The sequence below is a fragment of the Alexandromys fortis genome, unplaced genomic scaffold (assembly GCF_014885135.2).
Source record: "Alexandromys fortis isolate MF-2015 unplaced genomic scaffold, M_Fortis_MF-2015_v1.1 scaffold_67, whole genome shotgun sequence".
Classification (NCBI taxonomy): domain Eukaryota; kingdom Metazoa; phylum Chordata; class Mammalia; order Rodentia; family Cricetidae; genus Alexandromys; species Alexandromys fortis.
The window spans coordinates 1,755,653-1,782,597 of NW_026067945.1; the positions used below are offsets into that span (position 1 = coordinate 1,755,653).

General features: G+C 48.7%; 1 protein-coding gene across 2 annotated transcripts in view; it reads left to right on the plus strand.

Annotated features, from left to right (window-relative positions):
* Pcsk6 (proprotein convertase subtilisin/kexin type 6) overlaps positions 1-26,945 on the plus strand; it is a 192,935-nt gene that overhangs the window by 100,468 nt on the left and 65,522 nt on the right. For both annotated transcript variants that reach the window (XM_050149192.1, XM_050149191.1), the window contains exons 8-13: positions 2,498-2,710; positions 6,397-6,497; positions 11,639-11,742; positions 13,227-13,344; positions 21,960-22,148; positions 25,214-25,350. In XM_050149192.1, the coding sequence (XP_050005149.1) occupies positions 2,498-2,710; positions 6,397-6,497; positions 11,639-11,742; positions 13,227-13,344; positions 21,960-22,148; positions 25,214-25,350 (862 nt within the window). The remainder of the gene's footprint in view (positions 1-2,497; positions 2,711-6,396; positions 6,498-11,638; positions 11,743-13,226; positions 13,345-21,959; positions 22,149-25,213; positions 25,351-26,945) is intronic.

Genomic DNA, 26,945 nt, shown 5'->3' on the forward strand with positions numbered 1-26,945 from the left:
TAGTGAGGCAGTGAGTGCCCGGTGTCAGGGGAAGGGCTGGGATTGGCAGCAAGGTGTGGGCTGAAATTCTTAGGCATGCAGAATTGCAATCCCATGAGCATGGTGCTACCCAATCCCGAGTGCGGATGGGGGAAACTGGAAGAGGCGGGGTCTAGAAGGAGATTGGCTGGTCATTGCCAGCACACCTTGAAGGAGATTGTGGGGCTCCGCTCCCCTACCCCCCTCCCCACCATGTGGCAAATAGACTTCCTCTGCCATGGTCTCTATAGTGGCATTGACATCAAAGGCTAAGACAATGGGTTCTGCCAGTCTTGGGCTGGAACCTACAAAACTGAATCAAATAAACTCTTTTGTAATTGATTTACCTCCCGTGTCTATTAGCGTGCTGTACAACTAATTGACGGGCCACCCCAGACTCGCTGGACCCAAAGGTGTTTGTAACAAGATCCCCTTGTGATTCGGTGGGCACACGTTCAAGAGTGGGGAGCACTATTTTAAGTTGTTCCCTACACTTCCAGAATTATAAGATTGTTGAACTTTACAAAATAAGAACATTTTATAAACGGTTCTGCACTGGGGATGGAGTTGAAAGTGGCAGTGTCTCGGGGATGGTTCGTGTCTGGAATAGATAGGCTCTGCTGGGCCTAAATGCCTTTTTATTTGGATCTTAGTCCATTTAAGCTGGCTGCTGGTTAATCTTTTCCACCAGGTAATTATAGTCTTGCTTTGCTTAATGATGAGGACATCCTCCGAGAAAGCCATCATTAGCACTTTCGTCACGATGCGAGCCTCACGATAGAGTTCTTACTCACACTTCGATGGCACAAAAGCCTTCCACACGCCTAGCTTCTCTGCACCTGTGTGATCCATTGTCGACGGAAGCATCCTGGCACGGGGCATGGCCCAGTTCACACAGACACACCCATTTCCTGAGCTTGTGCCTTTCTTCTAGAAGTTAACCTATTTCTTAGAATGTTTTGTAGTTTATTTTGTGTGTGTGTGTGTGTGTGTTAATGTCTTTCCTGCATACGTCTGTGTATACCACATGCATGTCTGGTGCCTGCAGAGGTCAGAAGAGGGCATCAGATCCCCTGGAACTGAAGTTACCGATGGTTGTGAGCCATCAGGTGGGTGCTGGGAATAGAAGAACCCAGGTCCTCTGCAAGAGCAACAAGTGCTCCAAACTGCTGATCCATCTCTCCAACTGCAGAAGTTACCCTTTGTTGCTAAGGACAGGTAGCCTCTGTGGAAAGCTCCTGGGCATTCAGAAAAGCCTGTCTTGAGATGGAGGAAGCAGAGAAAAGGAGCTGCCCTGACATAGCAGGGCCGGGGGCACCATAACCTCCCTGTGGGTTTTGTTGGGAACCTTAGCCTAGAACTGAAGTCTCTTAAGTCTGCAAAATCGAGTGTCACAGGCCTCCAGAGCAGGTGGCTCCCCCCGCCCCCCAAGGAAAGCCCTGAACTCTGAGGAGGGATTCATGCATGGGGTTGTACAATCTGCTTGAAAGCCGTCTTTAAATTGACCAGTTGCTCAGACTCGGGGTCGGTCCCCTCCCTACATTTGAAAGGGAGGGTTCTCAGTTCTTAAGAGCCTGGGAAGTCCAATTCATGGTGCGCCCTCTGGGTCCAGCTGTTGAGACTGACTCAGTCGAATCTTCCATGAGCTAATCAGTAACTAGTGTTTGTAGCTGGGATGACATGAAGTTTGGTCAGAAACCATTGATTCCCATGGGTATAGTGTGGACCAGGGCTGCAGGAACCTGCCTGACTCGCCAATGCCATGTGCTTTCTCTCTTTCCCGTTCCCAAGGAACAAGTGAAGTCAGCAGCCTGAGTTGATTTGACTGCTTTAGCACGTATCCTTTGGTCCATCGCATCCGCCTCTGGGAACTCCAATGGGACATCTGCAGACATAGAGCAGTGTTCTGGAGCATGGCCATGTTTTTCTAACAGTTACATACAGAAGCCACAATCTCACCCTCCACGCTCAGCCCTCACCCTTCACCTCTCACCCTTCACCCCTCTTTGAAGAATTAGCTGGACCTCTGAGAAGCTTACCTCTGCGACTGCATTTTCAGGAAAAAATCCCTGCTCTTCCCTCTCGAAACCAGCTCCTTTGACCCGTAAAACCGAAACAGTTCCAAATTTCTGCCATCGTCTGTCTCTAATCGTGGTCTTATGCCGGGTGCCCTTGGTCCTCGGCTACTGCAATGGAAATTAGTGATGTCTGAACTGGAGCTGCTTGCATTGGGGTCTGGGGTTTCCTGTGAAGGACAAGAGGTGTCCGACAGGATCTTGAGCGTCTGCGATCTTAATGCTGTCACCACAGGCAAGATGGCTCCACTGAAACCCAAATGGAACCCGTAGGCAGGCCCTCCGTGGTGGTTCCGGTGCACCGTCACTGCCCTGTGGAGGGACACGCTGAAGGCGGGATCGCAGACCCTCCCCATGGGATCCCACCACAGCTGCTGACACCCTCTTCTTCTTGCTTCCTGTAGGGCCGCCAGGGTCTGGGCTCCATCTTTGTCTGGGCCTCTGGGAACGGAGGAAGAGAAGGGGACCACTGCTCCTGTGACGGTTACACCAACAGCATCTACACCATCTCTGTGAGCAGCACCACTGAGAACGGCCACAAACCCTGGTACCTGGAGGAATGTGCCTCCACCTTGGCCACCACCTACAGCAGTGGAGCCTTCTATGAACGGAAGATTGTAAGTTCTCTCCTAAGGTTAAAGGGGCTTCCTTTTCCCAAGGGCAGGTTTAGCCAGGACCAGATGTTGTTGGATCTCAGGTCCCAGCCTCATCCCTCTGTGGACAAGCCGAACCTAAGGTCAACCCCAGGGCTTTGGCAGCCAGCCTCAGGCTTTACTGTTTTGGAAGATGCTTTTACTCCTCTGTGCCCAGAAGTGCCAATGAGCCCCTCTCTGACTTTAGAGACCTAAAAATGTCACTTAAGAATGGGGTTCATCCTTGTCATATCTCCTTTTAGCTCTCTGGAATTCTGTGGTCACATCCCAGAGTCCACTGTTCTGATGCATAAAATAGAAAGTCTTGGTTTTATGCTGAAACCTTCTGGAAACCCGAGCATTCTAGGCTTCTCTGCTGCCAAGGGACGTGCCCCAGACGCTTGGAAGGGGAGCCACAGCTTTTGCCAGCTCTGCTCACTGCAGTGAACAGAAGTGCTGGTTTTCTGTCATTCTTCTTTGTGGTGCTCAAACCCCCGGTAGGCAGGAACGCCACCACCGAGCCACATTCCCAGCCCCTGATTTATCTTTCAAATGGTAACCGTTTAAGTATATGGCTGGAAATTTATGCTTCTTCCTTCTGTACATACTTTCCTATATTAAAGAGAGAGAGAGGGAAGGGGGGTTTCCAGTCTAAATTAATGCAGAATTCAAATGCATAGTCATTAAGTTAGTATGTAGATATTTTGAAAATGAGCCCGTGCAGCTGCCCAGACATGGTTTGATTTTAACACTCACCAGCGTCTTTTCATTCCTCCTGCTGCTAAGACACAAATTATTTTCAAATTTATTTTTACAATTTTTTTTCTGGGGAGCACATAGGCTTCCTGTTCTCTACTTGCTGTGTGCCCATGGAAGGCCAGCCACTGTCATCCTGCTGCAGGCCTGGTAGTGGCCCAGGCTGGTTCACAGAGGTGTTAAGATTTATTTTCCCATCCTGCAGGATCACCCAGCCATGGGATGGGCAGCTGAGACTGCACCATGCCCTGCTTATCTCCCCTTCCTCCTCATTTGAGCACGGACTCGTTGAAGCGTTCTTAAACAGATGCTCCGGCTGAAACCGAGCAAAGGCCTCCTGGCTAACTGGGTTCAAGTTGAGGTTGGCATTTTTGGATGCATTGTGTTAGGGCTGCATCCTCGGGGATGGCACTCGGCTCTGCAAGGAGGACTCGTGACTTTATTTACTTACTTATTGTGCTTGGGTGTGCACACGTCGAGCTACAGAACACCTTCATTTCCTTCACACACATGCACACACACGCACACACACACACACAAACTTTTTTTTTCTGAGATGGTCTTATGTAGCCCAGGCTGGGTTTGAACTTACTGTAGAGTAGAGGTTAACTCCTGTTCTTCTGGACTTCACCTCACAAATGCTGAGGTGACAGGCATGTGCCGTCTCTCCTGAATTCCTTCTTTTTAAATAATTTTCCCTCCTCTGAGCAGTATTTATGGATAAGAAGGATATGGTTGGGAGAGGGGAAAAGATAAAATTGAGCGTCAGAGTTGCTGTCCTGGAACTCTGCTTAGAGCGTGATGAGCATTTTTGTCCCTTAACGGGAGCCTAATTTTTGCTTGAGGCAAAAAATGTCCTGCAAGGGGCTGAGCAAGCTCTCAAGACAGCAGGTGCCTCACAGCTTTGAGTTCAGGTGAGCTAGTGTGTAGGAGGAGGCCCACATCACTAGTGTCAGTCAAAACCCCGCCCCCTGCGTGCTTCCTTCCTGCAGCGTCTACCAGGAGTGAGGAATCCCTCATGGACAGACGTGGCCGTTCATCAGAGAACTAAAACCTTTACCTCTCCCCTTGGGGACTAAAGATGAGGGTCAGTTCATTGAATGTGAGCAGCGTTCCAAGCAGGGCCCTCAGATGTGGGAGGGCTCTGCCCACCTTAGTTCTGTTCCCTCACAGGGTTGTCCCTGTTCCCTCCCTAAATCCCCTGTTCTGCCCCTGGAGGGCCAACCCTGGGCCGTGCTTGCTCACAGATCCCACCCAAAAGCTATTTACCAAGCCAGGGCAGGGGTCGATGTCCTGCTGACCTGTGTGGAGCAACAGAAAGGCGGGGGTCACAGAAGCCCTTCCTGGGCTGGTCCTTCACGCTTCCTCGGGGTGCTTTTGTCCTACTGAGTGCAGCGAGGAAGCTGGTTTCTGGTGAAATACCCGTCAGATCCTCCCGTGAACATATGACCCAGGCTAGATACCCCTCCTCTGGGGGATCGTGAGCCTCGCTGACCAGAGGACACCTCTGTGTGGAAAGATCCGACCTTTAGTGCCGGAGAAATTCATCCTCAGGGGTTCCAGAAAATGGCTGCATGAGCTTTGGGTGAGCTCCTTTCCTGTCGCTGCCCTATGAGTCATCATAAACTTAGCATCCCCAGGCGGGTGTCGATTGGCTTCTCCCCACTTTGCAGCTCAGAAGCCTGGCCACCTCTCTGGCTCTCAGCTCCAGATGCACAGGCTGAAGTCAGCATGTCAGAAGGGCTCTCTGGCCTCCTGGCATCCCTGGGGAGGTCTTCGCTTATGTAGCCTAGACATGTTTCAGCTTCCTGGCAGTAGGACTGAGGTCCCCATTCCCTTGTGGGCTGTTGGATGATGGACATTCTTGTTTTTAAAGCCCCTCTTTCCCTACACCTTTGGTGTGGGTCTCTGGCTCGCTCTTCAAAGCCAGCCATGATGGCCGGAGTCCTCTCATGCCTCACCTTTCCAACAGGTTTTTCTGCTTTCCCTCCTACCTCTAAAGCCTTCTGATTCTATCAGGCCCAGCCGGATAATCCAGAAGATTCTCTCTGATTTAAGGTCAGCAACCTTGATTCCATCTGCAGAGGGCAGAGAATTAAAACCAGGAGCACAAGTCACAGGGGCTATGCTCCTACCAACACAACCGAAATCAAGTGTTGATCTCACAGCCTCTTCCCCTGTGACCTCCTAGGGGGTGTGCATGTCAGGTTGGGCAGTTGTGAGGTTCTAAGTCCATGTCCCATCCTCCTGGAGCCATCGCCTCAGACGAGGACAGGCAAAGCCCCAGCTGGCAGAGCCAGCCTCACCTTCCCCAAAAGACCAGCAGCCTTGTTGTCCTGCTCAGCAAGCCTTATGATGATGACAAGAGCACTTGGGTTCCCCAGGGAGGGTGTCCAGATCCACCATCCCAGTCCTTGCCTTGCAGCTAAAGGTAGAAACACTATCTGGGCTTCTAAGCATTTCATGACCAGAAGTTTTCTGCTTCCCTCAAGTCCAGAGTCACTGAGTTTAGCTCTGCAGGTGGAATCAGGTTTCATGCATTTTAGGGGCAGGAGCGTGGAGCCCTGCAGGAAGGCGGGTCAGCGGAGAGTCCATTTTATCTTGCTTTACCATTTGTCTGCACTGACTTCTGTGGTCTTCAGGAGCCCGCTGAGCTGATCCCTCATGAAAGCACACTCATTGTTTCTAGATCCTTCTTTTCCCTGCTGTGACACTCTGGGATTAGCCTGATCTATAGGAGCATCTGCAGTTTTGCTCCTGAGCGCAAAGCCAGGAGAGCCAGGCAGCATGCCTTTTCTGCCGCTGGCACCCAGGGTGTCACTCTCTCCACTGGGCAGCCTGCGAGTGCCTCGGGTCTCTCAGAGGGAGCCAGCCTCTGTCCACGGCCCTGCTCCATGTGCCTCCCTCTCATGCAGGTCACCACGGATCTGCGTCAGCGCTGCACCGACGGTCACACTGGGACCTCAGTCTCAGCCCCCATGGTGGCTGGCATCATTGCCCTGGCTCTGGAAGCAAAGTAAGTTTCGGCCTTCCTTCTTTTCCCTTGAAAAGGTGTTTATATGCTGGCGGGACACACCTAACCTGAGACCTAGCGTCCTGAGGATTTTAAGTGACAAGCTCAGCTGTGTGTTCCCATTGTCATTGCCTTGTACCCATCACTGTCACATCACTGGAGTTTTGTCATCTTCCCAAACTGAAGTTTTGTTCCCATTAAACATTAACTCTCTGTATTGATCTGCCCAGGCTGCCATCAAAGGTTGCTCATACAATAGAAATGCATGACCTCAAAGTCCCTGCCTGGATTGAGGCAACAGCAGGGTTGGCATCTTCTTGGCTGGCAGTTGGCCACTTCCAGCTGGCACATGCTGATAGCCTCGTTTACCTGAACTAACTTTCAGTAAACCCTGTTTTGAAATACAGTCACATTCTGAGGAACAGGGCTTAGGACTTTAGCACATGCCATGGTCCAGCACATAACACCCCCTCTCTCTCAGTCTCTGACAGCCACCATGCTGCTTCCTGTGTTTGGACTCGACGGGTCTAAGTACCTCACATAACAGAACCATACAATTCATACCGAGCACCCCAAATTCAAAGTGCTCCAAAACCTGAAAGGTTTTTAGTGCTGATATCATGTTCAGAGTGTTTAAGGTCTGGAACGGTTTTGGATTTTAGATTTTCAGATTAAAGATGTTAAATTTATTAAGTCTATGCAGATACTCCAAAAAATCTAAATCTGTGATTCCCTTTTACATTTTGGATAAGGATGCCCTACCTATTCTGTCCTTTGGTGTTGGTGTATTTTATTTAACGTGGTGTTATGGGTAAGCACACATGTCTGTGTTGTAGTCCATGTCAGAATTTCCTTTCTTTTTAGGCTGTTCTCTGAGTAGTTTCTTCTCTTTGTAAAGCCTACTATCTCTTCTGCTTTGTAGGATCCCAGGAGGTGCATGGGCCAGATATCTCCACTCATAGCCATGTACCCAAACTGTCACGGCTTCTCTCTAACTGACAGTGATGAAGTTCCCCTTTGCCTGTCTAAGTCCCACAAATCCTAGAGTTACAAAATGTGGATGGGTCAGGCAGAAGAGGGTTAATGGCATGAATGAGCCACCTTCTCAGCAGTGTGACAGGAAGTTCACTCTTGGCCTATAGTTTGGAGAGATACAGTCCCATCATGGTGGAAAAGGTATGGAGACTTGGGCTCTGTCCGTGGTGGCACCAGCCCGTGGCACAGCTTGCCTGTGGTGGTATGAAAGAAAGTGGCCCCCAAAGGGAGTGACACTATTAGGAGATGTAGCTTTGCTGGAATAGCTGTGGCCTTGTTGGAGGAAGTGTGTCACTGTGGAGGTGGACTTTGAGGTGTTGTTTGCTCAAGCTTCTCCCAGTGAGACAGACCACTTCCTGTTGCCTGTAAGCCAAGATGTAGGGCACTCAACTACCTCTCCAGCACCATGTCTGCCTGCGTCCCACCATGTCCCACCATGATGATATGGACTGAAATTCTGAACTTCAGCAAACCACCCCAATGAAATGTTTTCTTTATAAGAGTTGCTGTCCTCATGGCGTCTCTTCACAGCAATAGAAACCCTAACTGAGACATCCTTACTAACTAAGGCATCCTTTGCAAATCAAGGAAAACTTTTAGACCAAGCCTAAGTTACCACCTTCAAGGTCCACCCCCACAACCTCCAGTGACCCCTTTCTTGCTGGTAGGCTTACCCTATGATAGGTTCTACAACCTTCCCCAACAATCAGTGCCATCAGCCAGAGACCAAGTAGTCAAACTTGGGAGCCCATCGGGGACATTCCCCATCCAAACAAAAACACTCTATGTACAATTGTAGAGTCAGAAACAGTTTAGACATCAATTGTCACAGAGGGGCCCGGCATTTGCAGTAATTCTTTGTTCTAGATGAGGTTTTAGCTGATTCTGAGAGAATATTTGAGATGTGTCAACCCTTGAAATTGTGCCTGCTTGCATGCTGATTTCTACAGAGCTAAAGACCAAAACACTCAAATGCTACCAATTTAACAAAAGCAGCTAAATATTTTCAAATTTCAGGCCAAAAACAAAATGTTAGCTTCTGTGTCCTGGGGCTCTGCCATCATCGGTTCCTTGTGTGGAAAAGTTGCATTTTCTCACTTAGCAATTCATCACTCTCTATTTTCCTGCATTCCTTATTGGAAACATGCAAGGAATTTTGTTCGTCAGACCTAAATAGAAAACACAGCCTGCTTCATGATCAATTGTCATCCCAGTAAGGTTGCCTATGGGCCCATGGGAGCTAATGACAAGCAGAGGGTTGCGGGTGCAATTCCAGCAAGCCCACTGAAGGGAGAACCTACTTAGAACTTCCTGGGGTTAGGATTGGTTCAGGAAGGACCACATGGTGTCTAGGGACTCAGGTTGAGTTTAGGGCACTTGGAGACTACAGTGTGCAGCAGGCTCAGGTGGTGGTTCTCAACACGTGAGTCACAACCCCCACGGGTCACATGTCAGATCTTTAAATTATGATTCATGACAGTAGCAAAAATTATAGTTATGAAGTAGAAGCAAAATAATTTTGTATTTGGGGGTCACCACAGCATGAGGAACTGCATTAAAGGGTCACAGCGTTAGGAAGGTTGAGACCACTGTTGTAGAGAAAGATACTCCCAGTGGCGATGGGAGGGCCCATGCACAGCAAGTGATAAGAATGACGCAGGCGGGCGACCTATGAATTCCCCCAAGTTTGCTGCAGACCCCAGATGTGCTGCCCACCTCTGTTTCCACTGGAAGCATTTTGGGACTAGGGTGGTAGCTTAGAGGTCAAGTGACTGAGGCCCCAGGTTCAGTTCCTGCACAGGAAAGGAGGGGAGAAAGGTTTGCTTCCTCCTGATGAGATGGTTCCCACCATCTTCTGGCTGCCAGCAGCATGAGTGACCTGTGGGCATGGTTTGCAATTCCTGTGATGCGGAAGACCCCAGAGATTCATGCGAGTTGGGGGGCTCATATGAGAAAACCAAAGTGCCAGGCTTATAATGATGTCCATCTTTTAAAAGCCCCCTTGTATCTGAAAGATGTCACTTCACAGAAGCCGTGTGTGTCCCCATGGTGTTCATGGTGGAGTTGATGTCACATCACAGAAGCCATGTGTGTCCCCATGCTGTTGGAAGTGGAGTTGGTAGATGTGACTGGGCTAGCCAGTGGGACTGGTCACAAGACTGATGGCCCCAAAAGGCAAGCTGAGATTTCGCCACACATGTGTAACAATGCATGCAACTTAGAGTTAACGTGCAATTAACATGCTGAACTTAGAGCCTCAGCTGCATACTCTCCGGGTGAGCCAAGTGCCCACGATATTCCGCATACTGCACTCACAGAGCACAGGGTCGTATCAGCCTCTCCTTGGCTTCTCTGCCACATGGAAATAATTCTTACCATAAGGAAACAGTGCCTAGGCTGGAAAAAGATACTTAGGAGGAAGGTATCCCTGAAGAAATAAAAACTCATGGAAAGAAATTCAGCATAAAACATTATTATGCAAATAAATGGAATAATGGTTTCTATAGTCTCCCTTTCTGGACAGAGTCTGTTCTCAAATCTGAGGCTCATGGCTTCCTGGGGTCTTGGTACTAACTTTCCAGGAAGACTGGCTTCGGCATCCTTGTATTAGCCGCACTGACATACCCAGATAGTTTACATCATGAGGTCAACGAGCTCCTGGACAGTCCTGAGGACTATCCTGGTTACCTTCATTTCAACAAGTCCTGAAAAGACAAAATGGAAAGGAATTATTTTTTGAAGGGAGTAAGAAGGATGCTCATTTGTCTTTGGCTGATTTTCTGATTGGGAGGTAACTAATATACAGACCTGTTTAATAAAACATTGACAAATATTTCTTGGTGGGACTGTGGGTAGAACCGTGAGCTTTTCACTCAGCTGTTAGTTTCACATTGCAAAAATTACATTCCTCAGACTGTGGGGCCACTGGCAGTGGCACGAGGATTTATCCCTACTGCTTGTACTTGCTTTTTTGGAACCTATTCTCTTTGGATGGCTATCTTGCTCAGCCTAGATATAGTAGGGAGGGCCTTGGACCTTCCCCAAAGAATGGATGGGGGGTAGAGTGGGGAGCTAGATAGAGGGAAGGGGTGGAGGGGAGGGAGCGGGAACTGGATTGGTATGTAAAAATGAAAAAAATCGTTTTTTTAAAAAGAGATAGATAGATAGATAGATAGATAGATAGATAGATAGATACATACATACATACATACATACATACATACATACATACATAGATTCCTACTGTCTGGGTGACTCTGATGTAGCTGTTGCGTGAACTAGATTTAAAGCATTCCTGTAGAAGGCTTACATATTCAGATACCTACATTCTGTGATCACTAATGCAGAAGAGAAGACAGGGATGGGGGTTTCGTTTTCTGCTTTTCTCTACCTGGCGATAGTATGAAAGGCACTGTTTTCACCAAACCCGGGACTCTGCAGAATATTAAGTGCTCCGTGCTGCTAATACTGATGCTTTTCTATTTCTTAGGTGTTGTACAACTAGTGTGATGTCCTTTTATCCTAAAAGGTGTTTCAGCTTGAAAGCGACAATAAGAATAGCCAGCCCCAAACTCAGCACTCCTGGACACTATAATGGGCTTATTGCTGGGAGCAGAGCAATTATAACAGACAGAAGTATTCTGGGGCCTGATTTCAGAGGTGTTTAAAATCCAAAATGCAAGAAATATGGTCTGTGATTGACATTTGGGGAGTGGGGGTGTGTTCTTGGATGGCATGTTTCTATGTCCAGTGAAGGGAAGTGTAGATTTAGAATCTCTACAGTCTGCAGCCTGTGGTTCCCTTAGAGCAGAGCCCAGCTTAGCATACCTTGTACGTCATGACAAAGAGCTTCTCCTTCTACTTGATAAGCATTTTCAGTGACATTAAAGGTTTTCTTTTCTCCACTTCCAAAGGGCCTGTTACAAACTCAAGTGGGTTTGGCAGCCAGGCAGTCTCTTTGAACTCTTTCAGCCTAGGGTTCAGTTGCTGCAACGTGAACCCTTGTGGAGGTTTGCAAGCTGAGCCTTAGGCTGACTGCCCGTACCTCCCTGGAGTGGCCTCCCTGGCTAACAGCGCTGACTTCAATGGCCTCTGTTATGTCGTTGCAGCAACCAGTTAACCTGGAGGGATGTGCAGCACCTGCTCGTGAAGACGTCACGGCCAGCTCACCTGAAGGCGAATGACTGGAAAGTCAATGGTGCTGGGCATAAAGGTGCGGGCACTCATGGCGGGCTGGGAGAGGCACTCTGGTCACCCAAATAGCATTCAGTCTTATCATTGACTATACGTTCCAGAAATTTAAAATACCTTGCAGTGATTTAAGGGTAGTTTCCCACAGCACACACTGGCTTGAAAGGACAGCCTCCATGTCTCAGAGTCCAGATCCCTAAATGCCACAACCTTTGCCATGTCGAGGGTTTGTGTCATAGCCCTGTTTCACTCTGCCCCTTGATTTTTGTTTCTCACAAAGAAATCTGATGTGCGAGGCCATGTTAGAGCCAGCCATGGAGGCACGTGCGGACAATCCAAGGACCTGGGAGACTGCAGTGTGAGCACCATGAATTCACCCTTTCGGTTCTCACCTTCGGTTTTCCCATCTATACAAAAGAGACATTGAGATCGCCCTGTAATTTACTTCTGATCTCTAAACCTGCTGCCAGCCAGCCCCGATGTTATAGACGTAACTGATGGCCCATGGGTCCTCTGTCCCCAGCACAGACACAGTACGGTAACACGGCGCCATGATCAGGATAGTCAGCCCAGGTATTCAGGGCCTCTGAGAAGGAAGTTGACAGGAAGTACTTGGAAAACATTCCTGTTGGCTGTGATGTATTAGAGAAAACCTTTTCCCCTTTGCTGAAGCTCAGGTCCAACTCCCGTGACTCCAAGCCTGCTGCCACTCTCTGTACATATAGGTCAAGCCTTGCAACTGTGAGGAACGAGAACCACTCCTTGGAATAAAGAGGTTATTGACCGAGCCTCTTGGATCTTCATTTGCTGGTGGTGTCCCGTAACATTGCCCTCCATGTCCATCTTGGTCTAATTAAAAAGAAAAATAGATTGTATCAGGTCTTGACCTTGCCCTGAAACTAAGCTTTGAAACTTTCTCTCTTGGCCAAGTCTAATCCTGGATCCAGCCAGCCCGACCGGCACGCCTGACAGTGTGCTGTTGTCTTAAGAACCCTGACAGTAGCAAAAGGAAATTATATTTGAAACAACAGTAGCCTTGTTTTTATGGTATTTGATGTACATCACGGTCATGTGCCTGGATTTTTAGGGAATGTGTGCTGAAGCTCATACCCAGAGCCTTGTGCAGGCCCGGCAGGTGCCCAATACCGGCACCCTGGACTCTGAGACTTTTGGGTTGGTTTCTCTTGTCTGCTCTGAGTTTCCATGTTGGCAGGTCCCCCTAACAGAAAGAAACCTGACCTTGTCCTCTCAAAAGAAAGTTCTGGAGTCTGTCCCAAAGTGGGACACATGTCCCAGCCATTTTTCCTGAGCTGAAAGAGTTTAGTTCAGACGGTAATGAGGCTGGACCCCTAACCAGCTACCAGAAGAACATGTCAGCACCTTGGAGTGACCTTGAGGTGGTGGAGTACTTGTGTGGCTGTGTACTCCTGAGAGCCATAGGACTGGGGGTAGCTTCCTTGCTGGGGGAGGCAGGAAGAGCTGGCTCTGAAGGCTCTGTTTTTTCAGTTAGCCATCTCTATGGATTCGGCTTGGTGGATGCCGAAGCTCTCGTCCTGGAGGCAAGGAAGTGGACAGCAGTGCCATCCCAGCACGTATGCGTGGCCACTGCAGACAAAAGGCCCAGGTAAGGTCTGCTCTGACCCCGGTGATTTCTAAGGTACCCGAGACCTGGCTGTGCAGCGCGGGTGGGAGGGAAGTTGTTCAACCCTGCACGTCTCTATGCACCCAGGCAGGAGGATCACATGGGTAGTGATCTATATGCCCCAGTTTTCTCTCACGTATTATACAGCTAGGAGGAGGTGCTCTTCTAGATGTGCTACTGTTTAGAGGCCTCCTGTCCTTTTGTAGCATATGATGCCAGTGTAGGGGATCTATTTCTCAGCCTGAATTTCTTGGCCTGTTATTGGAAAGTCTCATCCATATGTTGAGCATAGCCAGTGAGACCGGGGATTTATTTTGCCCGTAGGAATACAAGAGTAGCAGTCACAGGCTTCCTTCTGTTCCACCTAATAGAGGTTGCCACCATCGTTATAACCCAGCCCCATTGGCCGAGAGCAACAGGGTCTACCCCTCCTCAGTAGCAGGCTGGAGTACGGGGGCTCATGGACCACATAACATCTCTGCATTGTTTTTATCCATCCCTGTAAACCTTCCTAAGGCTTAAGCATTGGAATGTTTAAACAGGCTCTGAGCAGGCTGTAGAACACTGGCTTTGTCTCTCTTTTTTTTTTTTTTTCTGTGCTATCCTGTGGAGGAAGTGTTTTTAAGCCAGTTACATGTGTTGGTTATGATTTTTTTAAGAAAACAACAAAAATGGACTGTAACATAAATCAGATGGGAAGAAGCCTGCTCCTTTCGAAAATCAGATTATCCTGAATTTGTGTCATTGTGGCTGTGCTTTCTAAGAATGTGAACACAGTGTTTCGTTACCTTTGGGAAATGTGTGCATGAATGAGACTTGATGAAGTAATTAGCAGGGCTGGGGATGTTAAACACCTGCCTACCATTGGGTCCGTCCCCGGCACTGAGAAACGAAAACCCAAAAACCAGGGGCCAGGGACAGCTCATCTCAATCAGTAAAGCACTTGATGCAGAGGCATGCAGACAGAGCCACGTGATCTGGTGGTCGGCAGCACAGGCCTGTAACCTCAGCACTGGGAGGTGGAGACAAAGGGATCCTCAGAAATGACTGGTCAGCTAGTCCAGGCAATCAGTGAGCTCTGGGTTTAATGAGAGACCCTGGCTCAGATAAAGTAGAGAGCAATAATGGGAGACGTCTAAGTCAAACTCTGCCTTACACACACACACACACACACACCACGGGGGAGGGAGGAGAGAGAGTAGAACACACTGTTCTATCTACAAATACAGACCTCATCTTTGAGTTCTCCTCTTCCATGAACATGTACACCTCAAAATACTGAGAGCTGTGTTTCTTGAGCATGCCTTGAAAACTGTGGGAGTTCAGAGAGTATTTGCAGGATGAATAGCCACTGAAGGACCTCCCAAAGCATATTTCCACCCTGTGGCTAATTGTACCCACTGACCACTGGGGCCATTGCTCTACGACCAGACAGGTCTAGCAGCCGGCACGCAGGCCTCCCCATTGACTTCTTAAGACCTCGTTTCCTCCAGAAGGCTTTTGTGCTAAATCTAAGTAGGAGGGGGCTGCTGTGAGTTCAAGGGGGCCTTTGCCTAGGCTGACTTTGTCTGCTGGGAGCTGCCTGCTACACGGGTTAGGTGAGCCCATCTCTTGCTCTGGTCCCTGACCTATGGTGTTGCCGCTTCCCTTCCGCCCGGCTTCCCAGCCAGGGCGGCTCCTGAATGAAGCATTCTTTTCCTGCCAGAAATCTGTTTAAGATGATCGAGCGGTGCCTAGCCACCGAGTGCTTGTTTTTATTTTTATTTTATTTTGTTTTTTTGAGTGAAAGCACACAGAGTCTAGACAGCATAGAGGTTGAGGGAACCCACGCGAACATACAGTATGACATTGTTCCTATCCTTTGAGGAAAGTAAGGACCCTACCAACCCCAAAAGGGGGCAAGAATCGGACTTCTGTTTCTAAAGGAAAAATCCTCTTCCCCCTTTGCTGTTTCTGACTCTGTCTGGAATTTTCAGCTAACCTCCCATCTCAGACCGCTTGCCCAGCTTCACCTAAGGACATAAAGGCCTTCAGAGGGAGCAGCTAGCCCCTCTCTGTCAGTGTGTCTCACCTCCTGAGGAGCTACAGCTCTACGATCAGGCTGCAGGAGGGGTCCAGCCGTCTGCACCGGGCTGCTGACCCAATCTCCCATCTCTCGGCCTCATGCTTCCCACCCCGGCTTTGCTCAGCTGAGGTCACCTGGCTTTACATGGACAGGACAGGAAGTTCTCCCTATTTCTGCTTTTCCCTCTCCCTGCCACTCAGACCCATTGACCACTCTGTCTCCTTCTGAGATCTTTTCTCTCTGGGTGAAGCCCCTACGTCTTTATGTCTTAAATCTGACCTCAGCTGCTTCCCATAGCTAGACAAAGAGTGATAGCAAGGTGGGGGAGAGAGAACGGGAGAGGGCAAGAGGGAGTGGTGGGTTGGGAATATTTGTATTATCACTGTATATTGTGTAGGGCATGTTTACCTGCCGTTCCCCTTGGTGAAAGTAAACGCTACCCTGCTGTGACCAGAGGTCCCACCCAGCACTATATTTACTAGACTTTCAGTCCAGGATCTGGAAGGCATGTGGTTGCATCTGCTATGTCTATCGTGATGTTGTAGGGGGTCCTGAGTCAGAGTGGCTAGGGCGTTATTGGGGTACCCATCCCTTTGGTTGTATAGGGCAGCAACCCCTGAGTGGGATATATCCCTTTCCTGAACAGGGTAGGTTCTGGGACTCAGAGAGACAGAAGCTCACTGACAAGGACTCCCCTTGCTACAGAGCCTTCCTGATCACCCAGCCTTGCTTAGAAACTGGCATCATGTCACTAGGCCCAAAGGACCACATGGCACTGGCACTCAGTGGCCCCTGGCATCGCTCTATTGCTCGGCTTTCTCCTGTGCCGCCCAGCTGGTGTGCCACAGACCCTGAAAGCTTAGTCCAGGATGAAGGGAACAGAAAAGTCAACAGCCAGGAGTGGGATGGGCTGGAACATGTGACTTCACCTATGATGACAGTCACAATACATGACCTCACCTCCCTCTCCAGGAGAAAGCTATCCTTGGTTCTCTGAAATCTGAAGAGAAGCCATCTCTGGTGTGGAGAAGGACTGGCCAGTGGGGGCTCAGGGCATTTACAATCCGGACACTGAACATTTAGGGACACTTGACTTTACATAGATGCTCCTCAGGTTATCGTAGGCAACCCATCAGGCAAGAGGATGACAGGAAGAGTGTCTTAGGTGACAACCAAAGGAGCAGGACCTCTGCCCTTACTGGACCTTGTTGAGTAAGCACTACAGCCCATTGGCCCCGAAGAACCCACAATACACAGAGCTAAAGCCAAGGCTTCCTCTGCAGGACCCACAGTGCAAGACTTTCATGGACCGTAGTCTGCAAATGCTAACTCTAAATACCAGAACAAGGGACGATCACTTGAACCTAAGGACAAGTAGAAGCTGCTTAAGTGTGCTGTGGGTATTATTGGATGAGAACCTAAGCGTGACCTGGGTAGCAGCTCCTGTGATATCCAAACACAATGTAGGTTCAAGGCATCCTTCCCTGTTTTGGGGCACAAGAAATTTTAATTTATTTAGAGCCTTTCTTCCATGAAGGGATGGCAAATAGGATCATAAGCAGTGACTTTTGCCTGTGCAGAATGACTTTTGAATCTCTGTGTAGAGACGGGTAAAATGAATTCTTTCATAGCTTCTATTCAAGTGAAAAAAAGACAAGCTTTGTATAATTTCTTTGAATTATTAAAATCACAGTTGACCCATTGGGTTTTTCTGGCCAGTACTTCCCTGCATTTTAAAACATCCAGACTTCTGTGGAGCAGTCTGTGACATCCACGGCTCCCAACTTGAGGGTGGTGAGGTGACAGCAACAGGAGTCAGCTGAGCTGGCAGAGAGCATGAGGGCGGTACCTGTGCGTCTTTCTCTGCTTTTCAAGATTCCCATTCAGAATTTCGCTCCCATCGACCTATCTTTTATTTCAAGCTCCCTCCATCCTCCTTCCTCTCTCCCTCCCTCCCCCCTTCTATTGACGTTGAGGATGATCTATACCGAAGATGATCAATTCATAGATGTCTGTCTAGAACTGACTCTAGGTTCATTGCCTGCTACCTCTTCTGTATTTCATTATTTCTGGGATTTCATTAAACCACACTACTTATATGATACTCTCTGTATGTCTGTGAATGACAGATAATGAGTGACCGTTTCATTGTTTGCATTGCTGTTTAAAGATGCCTTTTTTATTGACTGTTGCTGACTCGTTGGCATTGGACTCGGAGCCTCTGATGCCTTTTCTCTAGTGCCAGAATTGGATGCGGTTCATCTATTCTCCTATAAGACACATCATAGCCTTCGAGGACCCAGGAGCAGCTCAGCCTGAGCTTGAGGCGTTTAGGGTCAGGGCTTGAAAGTAGCAAAATCCCAATGGAAGTTTGAACGTGGAAAGCCCACTATTACAGAAAGTGTGAAATGGGAGCCCATGTGTAGTGTGAGAGCTGAAACAAGAGACCAAGTGGCCCGACCTCAGCTGGGACCTGTGCTGGGTGACTCGGACTTCGCTGCTCTGTGCATGTCCACAGATGACCCCAAAGGTGCCATGAGTCTTAAAACTGAGTATACAAATAACTTCTAGTGAGCAGGCAAAACGGCAAACTCAAAATCTGAACCATAAGAACTGACTGTGGATTCTAATGTCTGCTTTAGCTGCCTATCAGACTAAATCTCAGACTGTTGTTAGCACTGGACATAGAATAAAAGGGTGTGCTACAAATACACATTGTATGCTCTGTAGAATGATGAATTATGGATCAACTAATCTAAGTTAGTTGTGGAATATGTTCATTTTTATTGCTAAATTTTATTTCTAGCCTAAATGTCATGCTATGGTTTAAAAATCAAAAGTAATCTCATCTAGTTGGATATATAATCCCAGCATTCAGGAGGTGAGGCTGGAAGGTCAGGATTTCAAGGTCATCCTCCTGCACATAGTTGGTTCAAGACCAGCCTCAGTTATATATGACTTTGTCTCAACTTTCCCCCAGTCCAAAATATACATGCTCATGTGGTATATCATATGTCACTAGAAAAATGGTCTTTCTTTGAATGATTCTGTTGGTAGCATTAATTCTCGAACACAGATCTAGGAGGTGTCTCACTGAGCTGTTTTCCCATACTCGGATTTAGTATGTAGACCCTAGTGAATACTCCCACCTACTCACTCACGACTCTTAGAAGGTCACTGAAAATAGTCCCTGGACCAGCTTCTTCTCTATGGGCCCCAGTGGATCAGCTACCCCTTCTTCCCTATGCAGATGCCAAATATAGCAGAGGGAAGATCTCTGTTATCTCTTAATGTCTATGGGTATCTTCAGAATTGACTGATGAGAAACACGAGCTCCAGTTCTTGCCCCCAGTTCTACCAAGTGGAAAGACAGCATTGGCCTGCCAATGCAAAGTTGCAGGAGTTGAGTGAGGGCTGGCCTGCCAATGCAAGGCTGCAGGAGCTGAGTGAGGACCAGGCTGCCAATGCAAGGCTGCAGGAGCTGCGTGAGGACTGGACTGCCAATGCAAGGCTGCAGGAGCTGAGTGAGGACCGGGCTGCCAATGCAAGGCTGCAGGAGCTGAGTGAGGACCGGGCTGCCAATGCAAGGCTGCAGGAGCTGGAGTGAAGTCTTCAGCGTGAAACTAAAAATCATGGCTTCTACTAGCTTCTTGGTTAGATCAGAAAGATAAGTGGGGAGTCAGACAGCACCAGCGGGCAAAGTTTCTAACAGGGGTCTGCCTTCCTCTGATTGTCCCTGCTGCTTAGTTACTTGAAGATATTTATCTTTGACCTTGAATATTATTCTGTTACAAGTGCCAGAAAATTAGGAGTTTTTCTACATATTTATACATTGGGGAAAACTAGGAAGCCACCATATTCATGGTGTGGGTGGAGATTATGTTATGTTATGATGGCTTCCATCTAGTATCCCTCTGCCTTCTTGGAATGGAGTAGGTCTAGAGTCTTAAGGATGCAAGGAGGACTTCTGGTAGTGAGTAATAGGAAGTGGCATTTCTGTGTCATTAGGGATCTCATTCAAGTCCCCAGTGTCCCTCAGTTAAGCGGAGACTGCTCCTTTAATTTATTGAGTTCCTCCAGGACTCTGGGACAATGACTGTACACAAGACAACAACTTCAGAATTTAATTGCAGAAAGCCTTTGCAGTCAGGAGCTTTAAGATCTTCCTAAGTCAATTTTTATTATTAAAGAACAGTGTACACGTGATAATCATAGACCCTGTGATTTTTAAAACCAAGGTAAAAAAAATTAAATTTACAGTTAAGTTATGTTTTCTGTATTGTCTTTGCAATGATTGCAGAACAGGGAATAGTTCCCATTGTTTTTTAAAGCTCTATCCCTTTTATGAGCTCGCTTACTTTCTGTCTTGGAGTTAAGTGAACCTTACAAGTAATGGCTTTTGTCACTTGGCTTCATGACTTCGAGTTTCTGTCAAAAGCCAAGACAATTGCAGCTCGGATGTTTTGACCATTTCCAAAGCCTCCTTTTTGCTTTTCATTAAGAAATGTAAAAGCCCCTTATTTGGGGTGTTAGGTTATTTGCATCAGCAACAGCAGCAGAAATAAAGGCCAGGAAGGACATCTTACCCTTGCAGTGAGGAGTGTCCTGGGTGCCAACCTTTCCCTAGGACTTGCAGGAATGAGAAGCCCTGGTAGCCGAGTGATTTCACAGTTAAGAGATTTCACATAAAAACTAATTGTTACAATTACTTTTGTGCCCCGGGCAGGCTGGTCCCCAACCCCAGAGGAACTTAATATCTTGGCTGTGAAAACCGAGACAGGAGACGCCATTAATTCCTGCAGGGGCTGAACTGCCCACCGGCCCGCCATCCTGGCACAGCGGCAGAGTGGCTCCTGTGGGGGAGACCAGCCCAGACTCCTCTCTTAGCGCTCACACTAAAACAAGAGAAGCTGAATGGAATGAGTTCCTCCTCTAGATTTGGGTGCATTGAGCCCCGAGCTGTGACTGTGGGGCATTGGCCGTGGAATGGTGTTTAGCTCTGTTTTTTTTCACTGTGTTCCTGTTCACTTAAATCTTGTGTCCTCATCCTTGGGATCCAGGTTTCCTCAGTAGGTTCCATGTTTATTTCTAAGGGTGGTGACTGTTGTCAAAAGACTGAGGGAGGGAACAGGGCTTTAATACTGGTCAGAACCTTGTTGGCTTCGATGTTGCTTTCTACTTGGGGAAGTGTTAGAAGGTTAAGAGTGAGGTTATTCCTGGGTCTCCCATTTCAAAGCCCTGGAGGGACACTGGTGGCCCCATGAGCCCACCTTCGCTAAGGAGACTCTTGTTATCAACCCATTCAGTTTGCATTTTGAGTACATAGGCCAGGTACTATAGGTGAACACTAGTTGGTAGGGTACATGGGTCCACTGTGTGAGCCCTGCAAGGCCTGGGTCTCTCTGGAACTTTGTGCTGTGTGCTGCCACAGTGCTGGTGCCCCTGACCAATAAACCCAGACAGTAAAACCCGAAGAAAGTGATGAAAGGAGCCAGCCTCTAAGTCAAATTATGGTACATGCAAAGTGTGTTTTTCAAATGTTTACAGAGTCTCGGGGGGCATTACGTCACTCTTTTTAGCTGTTTTGAATGGTTTCTTGTGACTCAGGCCCAGTAGAGCCCAGAGATACCACTCCTAAGAGACTCCAAGCACACATTTGTTCCAGGCCTCTCTAAAGTAAAACCCTGCACAGAGGGAAAAGCCTTCCTATCATAAACCCAGCTCAGGCCAGGCAGCAGGGAATTCCTAATGTGCTAATTGGGTGGCAATCAGGTCTCTACCAAAGAATGCCATCTTTATTCAGTTTACAAATTGGTAGGGAGGGGCCAAACTTTTCGAGTCGTAAACCCTCAAAGCAGCCTGTGGACCACAGGTTTGGGGTGACTGGAGATGTAGAGGTGTGCTTGCCCCCGTCTTCCATCCCATGTCACAGAAGGGCCATTGGGTTGTGAAAGTGCCATCATTCATTCCCTTCATGGGCCAGTGGGTTGGCAATCTTCCAGCAGGATAGCTGGAAGTAGACCAGCTGCGCAAATTCGGTCTCTTGAATGTGAGTCTACCCTAAGAGACATGGCACAGAGATTGAACCTTTGCCTCCGTAGCCGTGTGACGTTGAGTGCAGTCCTTACTTCTCTTTGAATGGATGATTTAATCCTCATAAGCTTTCCAACCAATGCCTTGTGTTGGTTGGTCATCATTCATAATGCTATCTCCAAGGATAAAGCCGTGTAGTTCTTAAAGCTCTTGAGACAGCGAGTTGACTCCATGCTATTTAAAGAGGGGTACCTCCTGAGTGCCAAAGGGAAGGTCTCCAGATACAATGGCCCCAAGTGTACATGAAGACCCATAAACAAATTCTAGAAATACAAAGTTTTCTGAGCAGTGGCTAGAATGGAGCACCCAAGACTGTGACCCTTGGGAACTCCCAGAAGCCACAGCACGGAAGGAACAGACTAGGGCACTGGAGCGCATGGCCCTCCTTGTGTGAGACTAAGACTTGGGTGTCCAGCGCTGTGCTGTTTTCCCTCCCCAGGAGCATCCCCATAGTGCAGGTGCTGCGGACCACAGCCCTGACCAATGCCTGTGCGGAGCACTCAGACCAGCGGGTGATCTACCTGGAACACGTGGTAGTCCGCATCTCTATCTCACACCCTCGCCGGGGAGACCTCCAGATCCACCTGATTTCTCCCTCTGGAACCAAGTCTCAACTTTTGGCAAAAAGGTAAGGCCACGCTCTCTTAGGATTTGCTCCTCACCAAGGCCCTGCAGGCTCTTTGAATCCCTGCATGATCCCCTGAACAGGGAAGTGGGGATTCTCCCTGGGTCTACACAGGCAGGACCTACAACTCTGAAGAGCAGGCCAGGGTCTTTAAAACAGACCTGTGAAACCTTAATCTTTGAGAAGTGATAGGGGTTGTTGCCTGTTGGTGGGGTGGGGTGAGGGTAGAATTCACGTTACGTCCTTGAAATGCCTTAAAGATCATGACTTATCCTGTTCAGTTGGCACTTAAGCTGAGGTACCTAAGGTTTGTTTTTCTCTGGGAACATCCCCACAGTTCTGGAATGTTCCCAAGGGGCCAGGAGTGACTGCTGAGGTACAGGGGTGGTTCTCAGGCTCTTCTCCACAGCCTCCCCTCTGCAAGGGCTTGAGCTCCAGTTTGGGACTGCTGGAGCTTCCTCATTTTCTGCAGGGTTGTGGAAGGCTGTGCTGTGCAGTCATGTCTTGGATGTCTTATGTGCACTTATGACATGAAGGCGAGTGCTCAGATGGGCTTTAATAGCTTGCAAGAAAATAGAGCAGGGGAATTTGTAGGAACCTGGAGGAACTTAGGGAGAGCTAGGGCACATATAATCTCTTTCTAGCTACACAGAGGGGCTTTGTTTGTTTTCCACAGACAAACCAATATTTCTAGAACTTGCATGTGTCCCTCAGCCCTTGAGGAAGTGCCTGTGCCTAGGTGTACCCTGTCTGTCGTACCCCTTTTTTGGGGATATAGGAAGCCTGGGAGATTGAGAAGCAAGTTGTATGGGAAAAGCTCACACACGAGTCAGGCCGTATCCACCATTTTCCTTAACACTGTAACCACTCTTCTTAAGTAAGACAGCTGTAGGAGAGCCATGAAGGGTTTCCCGGAGCACTGTCCCAGGAAGAGAGGTCCGTTCTGTGCTTTCCACCCCTCTATGTGGCTTCCAGTGTCAGCAGTCCACGGATGGGGCAGCAAGCAGTGGGCCACGGGCCTGGCATCAGCTTTGTTCTCAGTGCAGTTGAGTCAGTGTGACAGCAACTGTAGTGGCTGGGCTCCAGGAGTCCCTAGCAGCTCCCACTTTCCTAGCAGAAGGCCAGCATAGAGGCATCTCCTCTCCTGAAGGCCACCTCAAGCGTGTTCAGCCACACTCATCCTTGCTCAACCTCTGCACGGGGGGGGGGGGGGGGGGGGGGGGGACCATCAGGGACACGCAGTTGGAAGGTGCCAGCCAGCAAGCTGAAGCTTGAAGGCATTTGGCTTCCACATTTTAAACATGTTGTTGTCTAAAGAGCTACATTTCTAGCATTTGCTAGACTTGGAGGCTCGCCCTCTCGGAACCCACTCTAGAACAGTCTAGTGGAGGACAGGTCTGCCTCAGGGGCAACCCTTGCTGCCTGCTCCATGCTCCAGCCTGGCTTCCATCTCCTCCCAGCTGTGTCTACACCTGGAAGCATCAGAGTTTGCGACCCCTTTGTGCCCTCCACAGAGGCAAAGCCTGCCTGAGAGACTCTGGTGTGGATATTCAAGGCCACAGGGGGGGATGGGGGGGAGGGGTTAGTGGCGAGGGGCTGGGGGCAGGTGGTAGGCAGGAGAGATACGGTGGATACGTGGCATGTGTTTTGGAGCACGGACAGGTAGGCTTATGACCCAGCCTCTGCGCAGCCCAGGAGCCAGGCACTTGGCCTCTCTTTATTGCTCATCTGGATACACCATCCCACTCATCCATAAACATTAAACATGTTATAAGAATCAAATATGAGAATAGAGATAAGAACGCTTGGCTACTGTTCATGTCCCGCTGAAATCAATCCAGCCCTGTGACCTGTAAGAACCTTCCAGCACCCAACAGGCCTACTGCCAGCTGTGCCTTGCTTCCCCTCTGACCTGTCAATCACCCTTATGTATCAGCCCAGGTGTCAGAGCTCCCTGCAACCCGGAGCAGGTCCTGTGGGTTTGTCCCGACCTCCCCGGTTGCTAGGAGTGCCTGCAAGTACTGGAAAGCATCGCCCCGGGGCCACCTGGCAGTCTTGGGAATTTGGGGTTTTGCCAAGAGTCTGTGCATGCTATCAAGATTGTGGTTTGGGAATCCGTTACTTTCTACCTTACTTCACGACTTACTGGGCTCTGCGGGCATTTCAGCTTGCCAGGTTTCTTTTTTTTTTTTTACATTGAAAGTTGGCATTCCTATTCGACAAGACAGTTTGTCCTTGTCTTAGCTCCGGTGTGTCAGGTTCCACTTGGCTTTGTATGAAAGTCACCCTTGACCTTGGCGGTTTCTTAGAACTATTCCTCCCTGAAAAGAATGTTGAACAGCATCGTGTTGTTTCCAGTGTTCAAGGAGCCCCCAGGCCAGAATGGAATCGAACGTCCTTATTTGATCTGACGGACATTAGGAGTCCAGTCCTGCATGCAAACTCTTATCTCCAAAGAGAAATGCCTAGTTTTAGAGGGCTGGCCGTGTAGCTCAGTGGTAGACTGCTGGCCTAGCATGACAGGGTTTTGATTCAATCCCACAGCATCGAAAGAAGGGAAAATTAGTGTTAACAGATGCTTCTGTTTCTGTCTGAACTAAGTAGGAAAAAATGGAGGAGGCTGAAGGTTCAGGGGCCAGTAAAGACAGCTGAGGAAAGACCATCTAGTCTGGAAAGGGGGGACCATCAAACCTCCAAAAAGTGCACTACCTGAGTGTGTGCAGAAAGCCTCCCCTTCCTTCCCCCCAGACCTCTCCCAGAGGACACACAGACCAGTCCCTGTTGGTTGTTGGGCACTTGAGGTGAACCTGCCTCACCAAATGCAGAGAGGTTCTGTGAGCTAATGGCTGTGGGCCTCAGCTGTAAGACTTTGAAAACAGCCAGCCAGAAGAGTCAGTGGACAAAGGCACTTGCCCACCAGCCCACCTGAACTCGAATCCCTGGAACCCACGTGGTGGAAGGAAGAGAGTTGACCCCTGCCCCCTGGGTGGGTAGGGCAGCATCCTCCTTGAGCTGCCTGGCTCCCCAGACAGGGCCTTCACTTTCTAATGCAGCGTTTCCTATTGCAGATTGCTGGATTTCTCCAATGAGGGGTTCACAAACTGGGAATTCATGACCGTCCACTGCTGGGGAGAAAAAGCTGAAGGGGAATGGACTCTGGAAATTCAGGATATCCCATCCCAGGTCCGCAACCCGGAGAAACAAGGTCAGTGGCTCTCGGCGTTCCACGGCCTCTTTCACGTGTCCGTCTGAATGGCAGTACTGCTGGTCGGTCATTCTCATAATCGTTTTCAAGTTCGGTAACTTCTGTACATTCATGACTACTGTTGCACAACCATCTCATCTGATTCCAGAACAGCTCACCCCCTCAGAGGCAAATGCTGTACTGTACAGCAGTGGCTCCCATCGCTTCCCCTGACCACCTGCTGCCTACCTCCAGTTTACTTCTTGCCTCTGAATTTTTCTGTTTGGACATTTCCTGTGAATGAATGCGTACGGTGTGTGGGTTCTTTCACTCGGCATTATTTTCAAGGTCGTCTATGGCATAGTGTATCTCAGACTTCATTGCTTTCTTGACCAAATAATACTCCTTTGGATGGCATCCTGTTTGTTGTTGGCCAGTCATTGGCTGATGGAAACATGGATTATTTTCACCATCTAGCCATTGTGAATGGGACTTGCAGGAACATTCGTGGGCATGGACATGGGTTTCCATTTCTCCCCGTTTTAACCCTAGGTGTGGGGTCCCCGGGCCTGGCTCTGCACTGTTTTAGCGTTCGCCAGTGTCAGGAAGTTGGACTCCTCCACATCCTCTCCAGCGCTTGTTGTTGACTTCTCTGTGCTAATCACCATCTGGTGGGTGTGAGGTGGTAGCTGCCGTGTTGATTTGCAACTCCCCGATGACTAAGGAAGTTAGATATCTTTTCATGTTCTTGTTGCTCACTTGTGTATATTCTTTGGGGAGATGTTTGTTCAAGTTCTTTGCCTATTTTTAAAATTGGGTTCCTTGTTTTTGTGTTGCAGGAATTTTTATCACGTATGTGATTTTAAAATATTTTTCTCATCCCATGGGCTGGGTTTACTTGAGTGATGGGATATTTTCATGTACAGAACTTTGTAATGAGGCCCAGTTCTCTTGTTTGTCCTTTGGTATTGAAAGACCCTCAGAGTGGTCCTTCCCTCAGGAGGAGTCCCCTGAACCCAAGGAACAGTCCAAGACCACTGGCTGCAACGGCAAGAGGTACCTGCGGGCGCCAGAGTCTATTTGGAAGACTTGCTTGCCCTCAGGCTGGGCAGGGGGTCTTTTATATGGAAACGGGCAGTCGAAGCATGCATACAGAAGCATGCATGGTTACAGGAATCCCATTGGTCAGTTGGAATGAGGCAATGGGTTCACTTGGGGACAAGCTCCTTGGGGACATGAAGATCTGATAATAGCTGACTTGGCCCTATCTAGGGCACATGTAGTTTTTCCCAAAACTTTTCGTTCCTCTCCTAGGCCTGGTGTCTGACCACAGATATCCTGTTTGGCAGCCTAGGAGTACCGACTTTACCTTGAACTTACACTTGTTTGTGTGAAAGCCTTGCAAAATGGCATTACAGCAGCTAAGCTGGGGTCTTTCAATATCATATGTGTGTGTGTGTGTATGTGTTTCTGTCATTGTTTGCTTTCTGTTGCTGTGATAAACACTATGCATGATCAAAAGCAGTTTGGAGAAGGAAAGGGCTTTGGTTAGACTCCAGGGAAGCCAGATCAGGAACTCAAGACAGAAACCTAGAGGTAAAAACTGAAGTAGAAGC